Source organism: Buceros rhinoceros, unplaced genomic scaffold, assembly GCF_000710305.1.
Source record: "Buceros rhinoceros silvestris isolate BGI_N320 unplaced genomic scaffold, ASM71030v1 scaffold23478, whole genome shotgun sequence".
NCBI classification, from domain to species: Eukaryota; Metazoa; Chordata; class Aves; order Bucerotiformes; family Bucerotidae; genus Buceros; species Buceros rhinoceros.
Window position 1 is genome coordinate 8,430 of NW_010429080.1, and position 15,890 is coordinate 24,319.

Below are 15,890 nucleotides of genomic sequence, written 5' to 3' on the forward strand. Positions count from 1 at the left end.
ATCCACCGCGCAGGACCGAAGGGTTTGGCCTTTTCAGCCATCAGCGCCCTTGCAGTAAGTGTGGGGAAAACCCTTCCCAGATCTTTGTTCGTGAAGCCAAGCCATGATACTACATAATTAGAAAAAAAATACAACTTTATATATGTATTGTATATTAGAAAAATATTTTTCTAATATGTAAATTGAACATAACTGTACTGATACCAAAGGTGTATCTAGCCCAGGATGCCCCTTTAAAAGCTAATAATAATAGATTTTTTTAACCTGTTACTTGATTACTTCCTTTGCAGCTCCATATTTTTACTGAAAATAATGAAAATAGTGTCCTCAGTTGTCTATTCCAGGCTGATGAAACCTATTCTGTATAATCTCCTCTTACATGGAATAATTCTCATGTGTGTGCGTACTCTCCTTGTATACCTTGTGCTGTATCTTTCTGAGATAAGGCAGACACTGCATGCAGTATCAAGATACGGGTGTGCAATGAAATACCTTCCTGTTCTCTGGGACTATCACTGTTTTGTGCCTTTGACTTGAGTTGCCATTTTAAAATAATCAAGAATTGAGTAATGTGGCTGGATAATTCCAGTTCTGAAATGTCAGCATATTCGCTTATGAGTTAATAATTAAACACAATACATTAAAGCTAGAGAAGGATGTGGAAGTGAAATCCTTGCAGAATTGTGCCCGAGATAAATAGGAAGCAACACTGGCAACTCTGAAAGAGAACTAGCTGCATGTGTAACACTACTGAAAATGTGAGGAGTGTGCGTAAGACTTTTTAATCATAAGCTACTGCAATATTAATCATGAAGTTCTGGAATATCATTTAAGTTTATTTAAATGTGTAAATTCTGACCATATGGTTTCTCTAGGTAAGTCTTTCTGAGCAGGGGTGCAAAAAACCTTGTTTCTTAAAATGATCTTTTGCTTTTGTAGAAGCTGTAAGTGATTTGCTCTTTCTGCACATTGAGTCCATGCTCAGATTAAAAACATCTTATACTCTTTAAAAGTGCCATTGGTTTGAGGGAGCTTTTCTAGATAGAGGTTTTAGAGTTAATATTCCAGGTGATGGGGAATTAAATTTCAACTATGACAATGTCATATTAAAAATCTTAGGAGTATGACCTTTCGGATGGCATTAAATAGTTATACGTGAAATCTTATTTTCTTTGAGTGCCTAATACTGTTTGTAAGTAGAATGTCCTCAGTGTTAAATGCTCAAGCATAACTTTGTAACAAGTTGTGTTTGTGTCTTCTGTTAAAGAAGTCACTTCCCGTTTGTGTGAAGACTGTGCTACAGAGTCTGAATCCCTCTGTCTGGGATTCCATAATAAATGCTTATGGGGCTTGTGACCCAGTTCTGAGTTTTTGTCTGTTCTATGTCATTTTGATATGTCAGTTAAAATATATAGCAACCACAATGATTAGATGAAGTTTCTATTTTACTGGAGTACACACCACAGATAAAAATAAATTTAAATATTACTATAAAAGTTTTTAACAACAGGCTTTAAATGTACATTGGTCAATTTAATTTCCTGAGAGCTCTGCGTCTGGCAGGTATATCAGTTTCCTTCCTGGGCAACCTTAATAATTCCTTTCTCCTGAGATTCCTGAAAACTGGAATGAATTAGTAGTTTCAGAAACTTGGTTCTCTTTCCGTTTTAGTGGAAAGTGCTAGGTAGCTTATGCAAAGGATTTGTGATCAAAATCTGAGGGAAGGAAAAAAACCCTCTTGAATACGCTTACTTCCTACCAAGTCTAGTTCCTGGCTTAGTTTTGGTGGATATTTTTTTAAATTTTTTTTCCTGTGCCAGAAAACAGCATAGGAGCAAGGTGTTTAGAACACTTTCTTTTTGGCAAACTGGACAGGATAGGTCTTTTTTTTTTTTTTTGCAAGGATTTTATATTTGAAAGCTCCAACTCCAAATAAAGATTTGTTTCATTAATACTGCCATCACAGCTGGCAGAATTAATGCCCTTTAGAGGCAGCACGTACATATTTAGGCATGCTTGGCTTTTTTGAAGCATCTTTAGTTTTCTTCTTTACCATCCAGTAAAGAATCAGGAACTGATATTTGAAATTACCCAAACAGTGCTAAGACGAGTATACTCCTGCAATACAGACAAACTACAGTTTATATTCCGTAATTACAAAGGTTGGAAGAGATCTTTGTAGGTCATCTAGGACAGTCTCCTGTTCAAAACAGGTGCCATTAGAGCAGGTTGCTTGGGGCCTTGTCCGGTTGAGTTTTTAGCATTTTCAGGGGTATTTCAGTCTTGCTGTGAAATGTGATTTCTAGATCTAGAAGCCCCAGTTAATTTCATTTTTCTGACTGAAGAAAGCCTTGTTATATAAACAATGATATTGGTTTGTCCCTGCTAAGTGCCATTTCTGTGGTTAGTAATGAAAACCGAATCTCTTCCTTTCTTAGTTTCTCAACAAACTCGGCAAGGAGCCTCAAGCATTAGTAGACTTTGAAACATACTATTTTCTTAGTTTTTTTTATGTACATCGTTTGCCTGTAATAGTGGGTTTCTAGATTTCAGCTTAAGATCACTCAATTCTGATAGTACCTTTGAATACCTGCTGCTTTGTGACTCCATTTCTGCAGAATTATCATGCCATTTATGTGGTACTTATATGGCTTTCTTGAAGATTAAGATAGAAAACAAGGATATTCTTAGTCCTTACAGCAAAGACCAATCATTCTTAGACTATGTAGGTACTACTGAAATATCACAACAGAAACTGGCAGCTTCAGTTTGCTAATAAACAAGGACTATATGCTATTTCCATGGGTTTTGTTACCTTTTTACTTCTCAAAGCAGGACTGCTAAAGCGAAGAAAGAGGAAAAAATAATACAAGTGGGTTTATTTTCTAGAATATTTTATTCAAACACTTTTCTTAGAAGTTCTTCAAGGTCTTTGGAAGCTCAGTTCTGACAGTAGTGAAATGAAGGATTATATTTTGAGATGTGGATAACTCAAGTTTAGTGTTAGCTCATCCATTTTTATTCTAGTACATTTAGTTATTTCCATTAAAGAAGATGGCAAGGCTAATGAGAATGTAAAAATACGGTTTTTGTACATTAGATACATACGTGAATGGGAGATGTACAGGCTTGGAACATTCTCCTGAGGACTAAACTAGCATTTTTTTGTGGTATGACCATGCAAACAATGGTAGTATAGCATAAAATAGGATAGGAGCTCATGAACTTAAGCAACTACTGAGGAATTCGATGAGCCGCAGTCAAGACAATTGCAACACTGAGAGGCTTGGAGAGTCTTTTTCTACTTAACTTTGAGTTTCTGTGATTCTCATTCTGTAGCCCTGGTGATTGTTCATCTGCACTGGGTGAGATATTCACTCCACTACGTGTATTAAAGCTATATAATGAGATTGCAGGGCTGTGGGAGTTGGCCCCAGCGTGCCGGGGATCCCTGGTGGGCATAGTGTCGATGAAGCATTGGTGTGCTTCGGCGGGCTGACCTGTTCTCAGCTGTGGCTTCGTGTGTTTCTGTCTACGCTATGCTGGAATCTCCATTCCTGGCAGAAAGTGCGAAACTTGTGCTTATAGAAGCTTAAGATATTAGACTTTTATAGTCTGACATAGGCGTTTTTGTTAAAGGTTTTTGAAGTTTGATGTCCTTGTGGATGGAGGTGACGCATTAGAAAAGCCCTTGTCTGGGTTGCTGCTATCAATCTTGGAACTCCATCAAATAAAATGCAAGTCTGATAATTTTCTTTCTATAAGATGCTCCTCAGGGAGGCAGACATGACTTTCTGTTTGAGATGGGAGAAAAAGAAAGATGGAATATTTGTGTAACAAAAAAAATAATTGGTAGGATATATGGTCATAAGGTAGTTTTGGAGCACTGCACTAAGAACTAATATTTGCCTGCCTGTGTTTCTTCACTGGCCTGTCAAGTGAATGAACAAGCACAAGTGACATATAATTAAACTGAGGGGTTTTAAATGCTGTTATTGTTCAATATAAATTTTATCCATCACAGGATTTCAATTATAAAGTGACTTGAATATCTTACGGACATGGAAAACTTCTGCCTCCTGGAATTACTGTATGCAGATATTTCTGCAGTGTTTAAGACTACTTTTTTTTCTTCTCCAGAATTATCTTGCATCTGACAGACTAATAAATTTTACCCACATTCTGTGTGTTCATCTCAGATCTATGTTTAGATCAGCTAGAAGTGTATCTTTAGGATCAGGTCTGAACACTTTTGATTTTATACATTCAGTGACTTCTGTAGGACTAATTATATAGTTAACTGTTGTGCATAGACTAGGCTAAAGCACTACTAGAAAAACTGGCTAGGAAAATCTGTGCACATTATGAGTTAGGAGAGTAGATCTGGATTTTGCAGACAACTCACTAGCTGTTTTCTTTCTGATCTAGTTTCTAAATAAAATTTTGGAACACTTTAAAGCGAGTGAAAACCTGACACCAATATCATGGATCAGCATATTCTCATGAAAAATCTTACCAAGATGAGGTTCAAGTGTAAATTTCCCAACTAAGCTGTGTGTTTCAAATGCAACACATGGTGCACGCGTAGTATGACTATAAAAATGATTGCACTGGATCACATAAAAGGCCAGTTTGTTCTGGCAGCATTCCTCTTGATAGTAAGCCATACTCAAAAAAAAGTGAAAAGTGAAAAGTGCAAAAGCAAGGCAAACACGATGTTAATACTATTTAACTACCTTACTGCACACTGCTGTAGCCTGACAGTTTGAGCTTTTTGGTTTTTTCCTACCGAAAATGGCTTAAATTTATACAATATAACTTCTTGTCTTTTAATTATTGTCTTAAAGACTTTATGTTAAAAACAAACTGAGCTGCAACCAACTTCTTCATGTTTGTGTGGTTCCCCTTTTAAATTTAGCCTTAGCAATGGTGTACTTCTCACTTTTAAGTGTTTCTGCAGATAGTGAATTGAAATACTCTGTGTGAGCAGTCATGGGTAGTGACTTCTCTTTAGTCTTCACACAACACCTCCAATTTAGAGTTTTCCAGTATAAACCGGTTAAGCAAAGCATTCCTATAATCTCACTTCCAGAGGAGCTGTCATCTTAAATCACCTACAGTTCTGCATTTAGCAGCTTTCCTTGCTGCTTCAGTCTGTTAACCCTTACAAAACCATTCTCATTTTATGTGCCAGCAGTGTGCTTCCATTTGGATTGAGATGAAGGCTGTTTTGTTTGTAGAGGAACGCACTATTCCAGAAGTTTCCTCCTTTTTTCTTACAATATTTTCTGAGTCATACAATGTGGTGTTAGAGTTCAAAAAGTACCTGAATTGTGTAAGCTTGACATCTACATTTTGTTTAGAGTAATAGATGAAATAATTTTTTTTTTCCTCATTGTGAAAACGTTTCTGGAGAAGAAACCATTTTTCAGTTTGGATAAAGAATAGCATTACTTGTTTTTAAAAAGCTGTAAGTACATGTGTTACATGAATGTTGTGGAAAACTATATACACTTGAATCTTTCCCTTTGGAAAGATCTGAACCCCGGGGCTGTTCTAATACTGTTTTGCAATGAATGAATGAAGAATTTCTTAGAAGTCATACTATCTTCCAACTCTTTATCCTTTTTATAATATTATTGACAAATAATTGGTATATTTTTCTATTTTAATAGGACTTAGGGGTTTCATAATGGAAAAGTGGGATCCTTGTCCCACGGTGTTTTAAAGGCATTGTTTTCAGCAGAGTGTTTACAACAGTAATACATACCAATTTCACAATATTTGTCTGTTTTCTTCTACAGTGAAATCATGGTTTTTGTACAAGGGTACACTAAGGGACTTCAACCAGCCTGCGCAATGTGCGTGTGATGGTGACTTCGAGCCACTTTTCTGGCTGCTTTGTAGTCTTGTTTTTCAGTCTAGTGTAGTATAAGCTATGTGTTTGTTCCAGTGACAATGTGATGGGAGCAGAAGCAGTTACTTCATGCAAGTGTTAAAACCAGAGAACTAAAGCCTGAAATAGCAAGGGATCTGTATCGCTTTTTTAAGAGTTTGTTCAGTGTTTCTGAGAAACCACATCCTTCTAAAATATCTTGGGTTGGGAACCAGAGTTACTTTCGTAACAGTAGATAGTGGTTCTCAAGTAAATATCTCTTTCTTTCAAGGTAGTTTCATGGACTTCTTATGACACGGATTTTGGTAGTTAACTGATAATTTCCTGGAGTTTTGGTTACATCCCACTTGAATTTTCTCATCAGAAAAAATCTAGTCAGAGATGGAACGTGGTTTTGTAGTGAGCTGGTTTTTCGTATCTCCTGCATGCAGATTTGCATAATGCAGTTATGCATTGCCAAAATAACTCCAGTTCAAGTATTGTGTCTGCATTGTCAAACATAGCCCTTCTTTCTGCTCTTAGGCTAAGTTGCATCCTTATCTTTATAGCTAAATGTATTTGTCATTGTTTTTTGCAACTATATTCACTTCTTAGTTAAGTTACAAATGTGTAACTGGAGAACGTCTCAGTTACTGTGCTTGCAATAAAGAAATTTTTTTTAGATGGGAATTGTAGTTCTAAAGCAAAACATGCATAAGGATATTTTGCAAACTTGACTTTAACATTGCAGGTGTTTTGTATAATGATGCTAATGTAGCTGTCAAAAAGGAAAAGTAGTGTTTACTGGGGTTGTACCCTCACTTACTGTGGTGCGTAGAATTGGGGGAAAAACCCCCAACAGTTGCACAGAACAAAGGCCAATAGAGGATCTGCGATTGTAATTTATATTCCCTTGCATTTCGAATGCCCTTAATTATATAGTGGGTAATATTTTTGAATTACTGTCATTTTTCTGTTTTCTCTTATAATTGCATATTAAGCAATAATCTTTTAGTATATTAAGTCTTTTGAATATTAATTATATGCAGTAGCATCTGGTAAAACTGAATTATTTTACACTTCTTACCACACCTTCATTTTTAGGATCATGACAAGAATAACTTTTCTCTCCTCTTACTGCAGGGGCATTTTTTGACTAAAGCTTTTTTTTTTTGCTTCTAGATCTTTCGAAGAACAGGTTTACTGAAATTCCTCCTGACGTCTGGCTGTTTGCACCACTGGAAACTTTAAATTTGTATCACAACTGCATCAAATCCATTCCAGAATCTATTAAAAACCTGCAAATGCTTACGTACCTTAACATTAGGTGAGTAACGCCTATTGTTTTTGGTCTTCGCCTAACTTACCTCATTGGAGAGATGGCTTTCTGCTTCCTCAGGTCACTGAATGCCCATGTGACCGCATTTTTTCTCAGATACAATTATTCTGTTTGTTTGCCTTATCCTTGGTGTTGAGGCCAGCAGTTGTTGGTTAACCTTTGAGAAGGAATTGACTGTATTATAAAATTTTAGTCAGTAAATTATGGTAGCTGATGATGAGGATAGTGTAAAAAGTTTTCTTTGTTTTTGATATTATGAAGACAGAGAATGTTTAGAAACTAGACACACAGAAAATTTGCTGCTCTTAAGAGGGTGGATTACTTTGGCCAGAAGGCTCTACTCATTTTGCACATTATTTACATCCATTGGTGTATTGGTGCTCTTAAACTTGGGAAACCTACAGTTTGATTTTCTCCAAAGAACAAGAGATGAATAGGAGCTCTGGAAGGAGAGGGAATCTAGAAGAGCCCTCCCAAAAAGACCAGAGACCCTGTTTTCTTGTTTTTGTTTATTGATTAACTTGTTTCTTATATTGATTAACTACATCAAGTCCCAACCAGTCTTCTGAGCTAAGAGCTGTTTAACATGTGAGATTTGGTTCCAGAACTTATTTTGAAAAAACTTTGTGAATTGATCCTTGGAGGGGAAAAAAAAATAACCAACCCCAACAAAACCCCAAAAACCCCAACAACAAACTATCTCAAAATCTGCAAATACCAGTACTTACAGTGATAATAGTAGTCTGTTCTGTGGCAGTTCCAAAGAGAATTAATGATGTGATAAATCTGTGGTGTTTTCTGAAAGAAATTTGACCTAACTTTCTTCACAGAGCAGCCACAGCTCACTTCTCCTTTGATGGTTGTTGAGGTGCTGAGTGCAGTTCTTCACACCAAAATAAAGTAGCATATAGTTCTGTCTGGGCATTGCATTTTATTTCAAGGGCTGACTATTGTAATCATTATTTGCATTACTGTGCTTTGTCGTCTTTTTGTGCTAATGTCTGAGGACTCTTTCTGCAATGCATGAACATGTGGATCGTAGTAGTTGGACAAGCTAAAATCCTGACTTACTAGTTTAAACATTTTATTACAGAAGAAAACCACATGATCTCAAATTATAGTTTTGGACTCAGACAACTGAAGAAATCTGTTGTGCAGTTCATAATAAAGTTGGCAGCTTATTTTTTTAAAAAACAGAACGTAATTAAAAACCCCCAAAAAACCTGAGGAAACTTAAGCGATGCAGAGAATGACTGTTATATTGCCACATTTCTATAATCAATCAAAAATGTTTACTTGCTGTTTTTGCTTCTCTTGCTCTGCAAATAAAGCCTGTCATATCTGCCTGAAATACAACATGAAAAAAGACTTTCTACATACTACATACCTACATCCAAAGCTTACTTGTATTGTTCACTTAATGTATTTATGCTGTTAATTTTATAAAGTTATTGACAGTTTACTTTCATGTTTTTATTTATCATTAAAATTGCAGTAGATCTTTGAAGCTGAAATGTTTCGGGGATATAGATTTCTGTTGTTGGTGGTTTTGCAGCCCTATAAACTGTAGTTGTGGGGAAAAATAATTTGAAAAGCTTTTTTGAAATATTAAATCACTGCTGTTATATATATCAATTAAACAGTAAAAATTCTGGGTTTTTCTTAGTATAGTGTGAACACAAATGTCAACATTTCAAAGTTTTTTGGTTTGATTTTCTTGGGGTTGGTTGGTTTTTTTTTCAGAATAGACCTGACCTCTACACGTTTCTACTAAAGCAACAGCAGTTACTGAAGTTTTATTATTTCCATGTATGAAACAAATTGCTTTTGTAGCACATCTGAACAAGCTCATTTTTCAATGGCTTTTTTAAGGTACAAGTAATTATTTACAAGCACATTATTAGAAAAATTCTATCTTTTTCTGGCAGCGGCAGTCTGCAGTTGTTAGTTTTTCCAATATGGATTCAAACCGAGTTGTCAGTAACAGTATGTTCTTTGTGTACAAAGCAGAGGTAAGTGCGTGCAGTTGGAGAATGATACACACAGGAAAACTCTATTTAGGTTAGTACTTGCCTTCCAGACTGTTGCTCGACAAAGTAATAAATAGATGTTAAGTGCTTTTTGTGGTGGTTCAGTAGTGACAATACCACATGACATGAGAAGCAGTGGTGGTGTGTAAAGTTCTGGTTTGCTGAGAACGTGAATTTTATATTGGTAGACTGTCAGATCAGCTGATCCCTCTGAAGGTATCAGCAGGACAAAAGCAAACATCGAACATTTTTAACAGATTGGTCTGTATATTTTAGTGTTAGATTCCCTTGTAGTACATACTAGTCTTATCAAGCAAGAATGGGAACTAAAATTTACATATCTAATAGGGGCTTTATCTGGTAAGGAATTCATGATGGAGGTCATAGCTTAAATGTGGATGAAAGTGTAATAGGTGGAGAGTATCCTGGAACAGGAGACAAGTTGTTCAGTGTGCATCTCAGACTCCCTGTCAGGCTGAAAAAGAAGATTGTAGTCTAGCCTTGCGTGTTCATTTCTCTTTCTTTCTTTCAAGCCGCAATCTTTTATCAACATTGCCAAAATACCTGTTTGATCTTCCACTTAAAGTTCTGGTTGTCAGTAATAATAAGCTAGTCTCCATTCCAGAAGAAATTGGAAAGTTGAGAGATCTAATGGAATTGGTAAGTACAATTGTAAACCATTGTACTAAGTAAACTTAAACTATAAGCAGTTTATTTACAATAAAGATATAAATTATTTTTTTAAAATATAGAACTACAAAATGTAAAATTAGTTACTGCTTTTCCGTGGTGTTTGAGCTCAAATTACAGGTGTAATGTATTGCAGAGTTTCAAAAATGTGGTTAAACACGGATCAGTATGTTGGGTTAAATAAAGCTTAAGGGGTTTATAATAAAATCACTCTTCTGATTATTTCACTTGAGTCCTTTGCTTGTATGTTGTTAAAAATGTGATTTTTTTTTTGTTTCCTTTCTTTACAGTAATCATAATTCTATTAATCTTTCTTACTTGTTATCAGGACTCTTCTTCCCAGCTGAAGAGTTCCTCTCTCTTAACTTGCATAAGAGTACAGAGTAATGCCATTCAGTTGTTGTTCTGTGGTTTGGGTTTTTTTTCTGGTTTTTGTTGTGTTTTTTTCCTCTCATTTCTGCTATTCATTTATTTTGAATGGTATGTGATACTCAGTTTTAGGTGTCCACGCAACATGATTTTATCCTATGACGTACTAAAGTTTTGTGCTTTGCCATCCATTACTTTCTCTATATTTCTTATTATTCTGGGGTTACTGATCATTTCTTCGTGTTAAGCTCATGTGTTTTGGAGAACTGCGTGCAGTTATTTGCTGACCTGGCACTTGGACTAGGACTGATTTCCCTCCCCTTGCGCTCCTCAGTGTGCATTATTTCTTTGGTCACCGCAAGCAGTCCTTATCCTGTTCCCAGGGCAGCTGTGTGTGCCCTGGACATTTCTTTTACCATGACCTCGTTTCTGAGCTATAAATCAACATTCTTTTTTTATTTACAAGAAATATCAGATATTCTGAATGTTTGTGAGACTTTTCTAGTGTCCTCTCCTCCTTGGTTAGGAATTCTTTATGCTCACTTCGTTGTCACAGGATTTCAAGGTGAGATCGCTGCTGTTGTTTATGGGGAAGTGAATGATTTTTCAGAACTACAGTTGTCATATTTTTTGCTTATTTTTTCAAAATTGTCAAAGCTAGAATGTGTGCTTGATGGTACAGATTAAGGACATACTAGAGTTTCATTCCAGTACTTGTGTTATCCCTGTTTAGAAGATAAGTAATATATACGTTAATGTAAAACATTAAGCCATGTGCTAGAAAGATGCTTTTATGAAGGAAACACCATCTTAAATTTGATGACTTGGACAGAAGAGCTTGCAATAGATAAGTGATTATCAACAATAATTGATACCAAGCAGCCTGAGCTTTGAGACGTCCAGCTATATATGCAGGCATCGTGGTTGCCAAAAGCAGATGAGCATGGCCTAAGCTGAAGCTCTGGCAGAGTGTACGGGAGAAGGAGCCTGGCTTCTAGTTACTGGCTCGTCTTGCCTTTTAGAGCAGCTTCTAGTTTTTCATCAGATCAGTAGTTACCTATGGATATCTAGTCTAGGAAACTAGTCAGTGAAATAAATTTTATTGAATCAGAAATTAAGGTTAGAAATGGTCTTATATCTGTGTGGTAGTTGACTCAGTCTGAACTAAGTAAATGTTAAAGTAGTGGCAGAAATAGCTGTAGTCTGTGTTCACTTGGTGCAGCTTTTGTCACCCTCTAGTGCTTGTATCCAGAAAGCTGGTGAGCCTGCTATTGGTCTTTTAAATTTTTAGTTGCATGGATTTGTTCAAGGTTTTATAAGGTAGAAGAATTTTTTTAGAAAAAGGGCAGAATACAAGTCATTTGCCAGCAGTCACACAAGAAGTTTTTAACTGCTACGGGAACTACACCAGGAACTGATTCCTGCACTACAGTTTTAATCTCAAAACCAGTCTTTCATCATTCATTGGTTTAACTTTTTGACTTGAGTTTCTATAACGTGCATCACTAAATACTGAAGAAATGACGAGATCTGGTACTTCTTCCCTTTGTGGTAAAACCCAAGAAAGATGGGAAATTTTATAGTATGGTTTATAGTAGTTTTGATAGCAGCTTTCCTTTGTTTAATTTAAGATGTTCAGTTAATTTATTAATTATATCTTTCTTAGGATATTAGCTGCAACGAACTTCAGGTTCTTCCCCAGCAGATAGGAAAATTGCAGTCACTTAGAGAATTAAACATAAGAAGAAATAATCTCCATATGTTGCCAGATGGTAAGCTACCAGTCTTCATTTCTTTGGTGTAGGTGAATTAGGTAAAGTGTTAAGGAGATACATGATTCTTTCTTTTTGTTTACCCCAATGCAGAATTAGGAGACCTTCCCTTGGTAAAGCTGGATTTTTCTTGTAATAAAGTTACAGAAATTCCAATTTGTTACAGAAAGCTACGTCACTTACAAGTTATAATTTTGGATAACAATCCAATGCAGATACCACCAGCACAGGTTAGTATTAAAGCATTCTAGTTCAGATATTTACATTAAAATCTTGAGAGAGGAAGCTGTTCTAAAGTATACCAATCCAGTTTTTGTACGTTTTAGCTGTAATTTTCCTAGTGGGAAGTTGTGAGTACAAACTCAGTGTAGAAAGTATTCGTTGGGGTGCATTTCCAAAAGACATGCTATGTAATTAAGTTTGGTTATTTTGTTCATTTGTTTTCCAACAGATATGTTTAAAGGGTAAAGTACATATATTTAAATTCCTCAGCATTCAGGCGTGCCTCAGAATAGATAAAAAACCAGATTCTTTGGATCTTCCGTCATTAGGTAAACGAATCCCCTCTCAGCCACTCACAGACAGGTGAGTAGTGGTTTTTTGTTTTGTTTTACTTTAGCATTGGCTATGAAGTGATCTGTTCATCACAGATAATAATAGCTGTAATTTCAATATTTTAGTTGTTCTTTATTTAGGGGTCAGAGTATTTATTTTTTAAGGTCCTTTAACTGGAAACTTAAATGGCTCATCTGAGCCATTATGAAAAGTTTTCATTATACTCATTAAAGATTTGGAAATCAGAACAAAGATGTATTTCAAATTCATTTATTGGAAAACTCAGCTATTTATTTCCCAAAAAGATACGTCAAAACAGTAGATGAGTAGTTCCCATAAATGTTCGGAACATGGAGTTATTCTGTTGGATGGAAGGTCTGCCTCCCGCCTGTATGTTAAGGGAAACAAACATCAGTGACATACCTGTATTATTTATTAGATTAGTTGAGGTCAAAAAATGCAGAATATTTTGTGGGATTTCTGTACTGAGTACCTCTTGAGGAATTAAATAGGAATACTTTTGTATATTTTGTCATCAGTTAGTTTGCCATTGGAAAGCACATAGAACAATACTCTCTGCCTATTTTTCTTAAAATGTCATGTGCACCTTGTGCCTCTCTGAATTCAAGGCTGGGACGATGAAAGTTACAAACAAAGCTTACACAGAACAATCTGAACCGTCAGATTCAATCCGTGGTCTTGGTTTCAGGCAGCTGTGCCATAGGGAATTAGCCCACAGTGTCTGTAGGTGGTTTCTAAATGCTCCTGAAAACTGTGGTCCACAACTGCTCCCCAGAAGCTTCCACTGAACTTCAGGCCTACAACTGAGGTGTATTGCAAAGGACCAGGGTCACGGGTATTGCCACTGTATGTCATATCTGTAGCAGGGAGAACTTGTTTGACTTAAATGTTCCAGATAATCTTATGGGTTAAACCAAGCTCCAAGACACAGTTGGAATGCACATCCTACTGATGCTGCTGATTTTATGTCTTTGAAAGGCATAAACTTGGAGGAAATATTTCGTAGCTCTGCAGGCAGAGTTAAACCATGACAATACGGCGGTCGGTTAGGGAATGCATATTTGCTACTAGTTGAAAAACATGTCTGCCAGCAGAATTGGAGGAACTGCAGTTTTTCAGAGGAAGTTGCCTTTTCTGAAGATGCTATTTTTGACTGAAATAGAACAATTCTAAAATTGCACAGATGTAGAGTATACTGTAATCGATGGTTTCCACTTTAACTCTGCTTTGATACTTTTTTCTTGAACAGCTCTTGCAGGAGATTAAGAATTTGTCCTCTGCACATGGAGTATTATGCAAAAATTCTGTATTAGCAGTAGTAGATGAGTAAAGAGAATGTATTTTTAAAAGGATGTTTACTTTTTTTAGAAAAGTGAAACTACCAATTCTTTCGTTCCTGTGAGGCTTTTTGTGTGCTGTTTTTTCTTAATGTAGTATGGAGGACTTTTATCCCAATAAAAATCATGGACCAGACTCTGGCATCGGAAGTGATAATGGGGATAAAAGGCTGTCCACAACAGAAGTGAGTATTTTGCACTGTTGAGTTTTTGTAATTTCTGTTTTCTTGAATTTTTTTCCTTTCTATTTTGTATCATTTGAGAAATATTTAACTAAGTTGCATTTAACATTCGTTGGATATCTGTATAGTTGTGTTTAAACCATTAGACTGCCAGTATCAGACAAAAAATTATATACATACTGCTTTCATTTTTCTGGTTAAGGTTCATTCCAGTCCACATTTCATACATTTTAAAAACTGAATTCAGACTTAAGGAATTTTAATGTGTGAAGTGTGTAATCATTTTCTACACAAAGTACAAAATTTATTTGAAACGATCTTTTGTTATTAATGATATGAATGTACTTAAAATGAAAGTTTGTTTGGACTAAACTTGAGTGTTGTATGTGTTTAGTAATTCTCATTGTTAAAATTCTAATAAAATTCTGGATGATCTGCTAGGTTTGATGAACAAAAATCCCTACAAGTTACGTGTGTATTTGTAGAAATCTAGATTAAGGAGCTATAATTAATAACAGTTATGTCAAAACCGAGTAGTGTAAACAAAAGATCTTTGAAACTTGGAATTATTACAAATGTGGAATGATTGTTAGTTGGAAAATTGTGGAACGAGGGGGTTTTTTTAAAAGAAAAGTCCAAATGAATATAAAGCTGTGGGGTTTGTGTTTTTTTTTTTTTTTTCCTCCTCTTCCTTTCCCTAGCTGTCTAGGAGGAGTAAAGCAGGTGGCTCCCCGTGGCTGACTTTTCATGACAACATGCCATTAGAAATTGCGGTCCTGTTTTGGTCTAACAAAGGTCAAAGTAGGTGGGGGCTTTAGTTAAGAAAGTACTTAAGTACAGGTTTTTTTAGTCCACTGTCTGGGGCTGGAATGGACCTCTTTGAACAAAATACTGTATTTCAGTATTACATTACATACCGAACAGTTGTCTATCACTCCCTAAACTTAGAATTCTCTTAAACCCCTTCCCACACTGCCCGCCATGCGCCCACCTCCCTTAAAAAAACCTCAGCCACAAAAAACCCCACCTGACTTGACGTTATTTTCTCTGTCCTGGGAACCATCCCTCATGATAGGGCCATTTGCACTCTAATTTGTTGGTTCTTAGCAAATCATATAATAGTGTAATTTATACGTGAGTTCAGTATGAAATGTGACTGTCTTTGCAGCCGTCTGATGATGATACAATCAGCCTTCACTCCCAGGTGTCAGAATCAACAAAGGAACACACATTAAGGAATGACAATCACGTAATGGGAAGTAAACTTGATCCGCAGAAAGGTAGTACCTGTTGTGCATCTCTCCTTTTAGGTAAAACAAATACTTTTGCTTAGGTAATCAAATATAAGAAAATAGCACAAAATGATACGATCACATGTTGGCGTTGTATTTTTATTGTTCTAGAAAACAGTATAATAATAACAAACAGACAAGGCCAGAAGGAAAGAAAAAAGATTATTTCTAGCTCAAGGAGACCTGTTTTCATTGGTTTATCTTTATCTGATGTTTTTATAAGTACCTGTCTCTCTCAGGAGTAACATTTGGTTGATAGAACTGTTTGATATGGTCTTTTCCATTCTTCATCAATCCTCACTAGACCAGGAGGTGTATGATTACATTGATCCGAATGCAGAAGAAGGAGCTGTTCCTGAGCAAGGAGATACACAGATTGGACCGTTGTTGTCTTATATTAAGGTAGCTTGAAAAAAAAAAAATGTTCA

General features: G+C 36.0%; 1 protein-coding gene across 1 annotated transcript in view; it reads left to right on the forward strand.

The window, feature by feature from the left end:
• Positions 1–7,057: 7,057 nt before the first annotated feature.
• LRCH2 (leucine-rich repeats and calponin homology (CH) domain containing 2) overlaps positions 7,058–15,890 on the forward strand; it is a gene marked incomplete at its 5' end in the record, with an annotated part of 26,735 nt that continues 17,902 nt past the window's right edge. Inside the window, 8 exons of the mRNA XM_010142524.1 lie at positions 7,058–7,202; positions 9,778–9,904; positions 11,970–12,075; positions 12,169–12,305; positions 12,527–12,660; positions 14,086–14,173; positions 15,339–15,450; positions 15,767–15,864. Coding sequence (XP_010140826.1) covers positions 7,058–7,202; positions 9,778–9,904; positions 11,970–12,075; positions 12,169–12,305; positions 12,527–12,660; positions 14,086–14,173; positions 15,339–15,450; positions 15,767–15,864 — 947 coding nt within the window. The remainder of the gene's footprint in view (positions 7,203–9,777; positions 9,905–11,969; positions 12,076–12,168; positions 12,306–12,526; positions 12,661–14,085; positions 14,174–15,338; positions 15,451–15,766; positions 15,865–15,890) is intronic.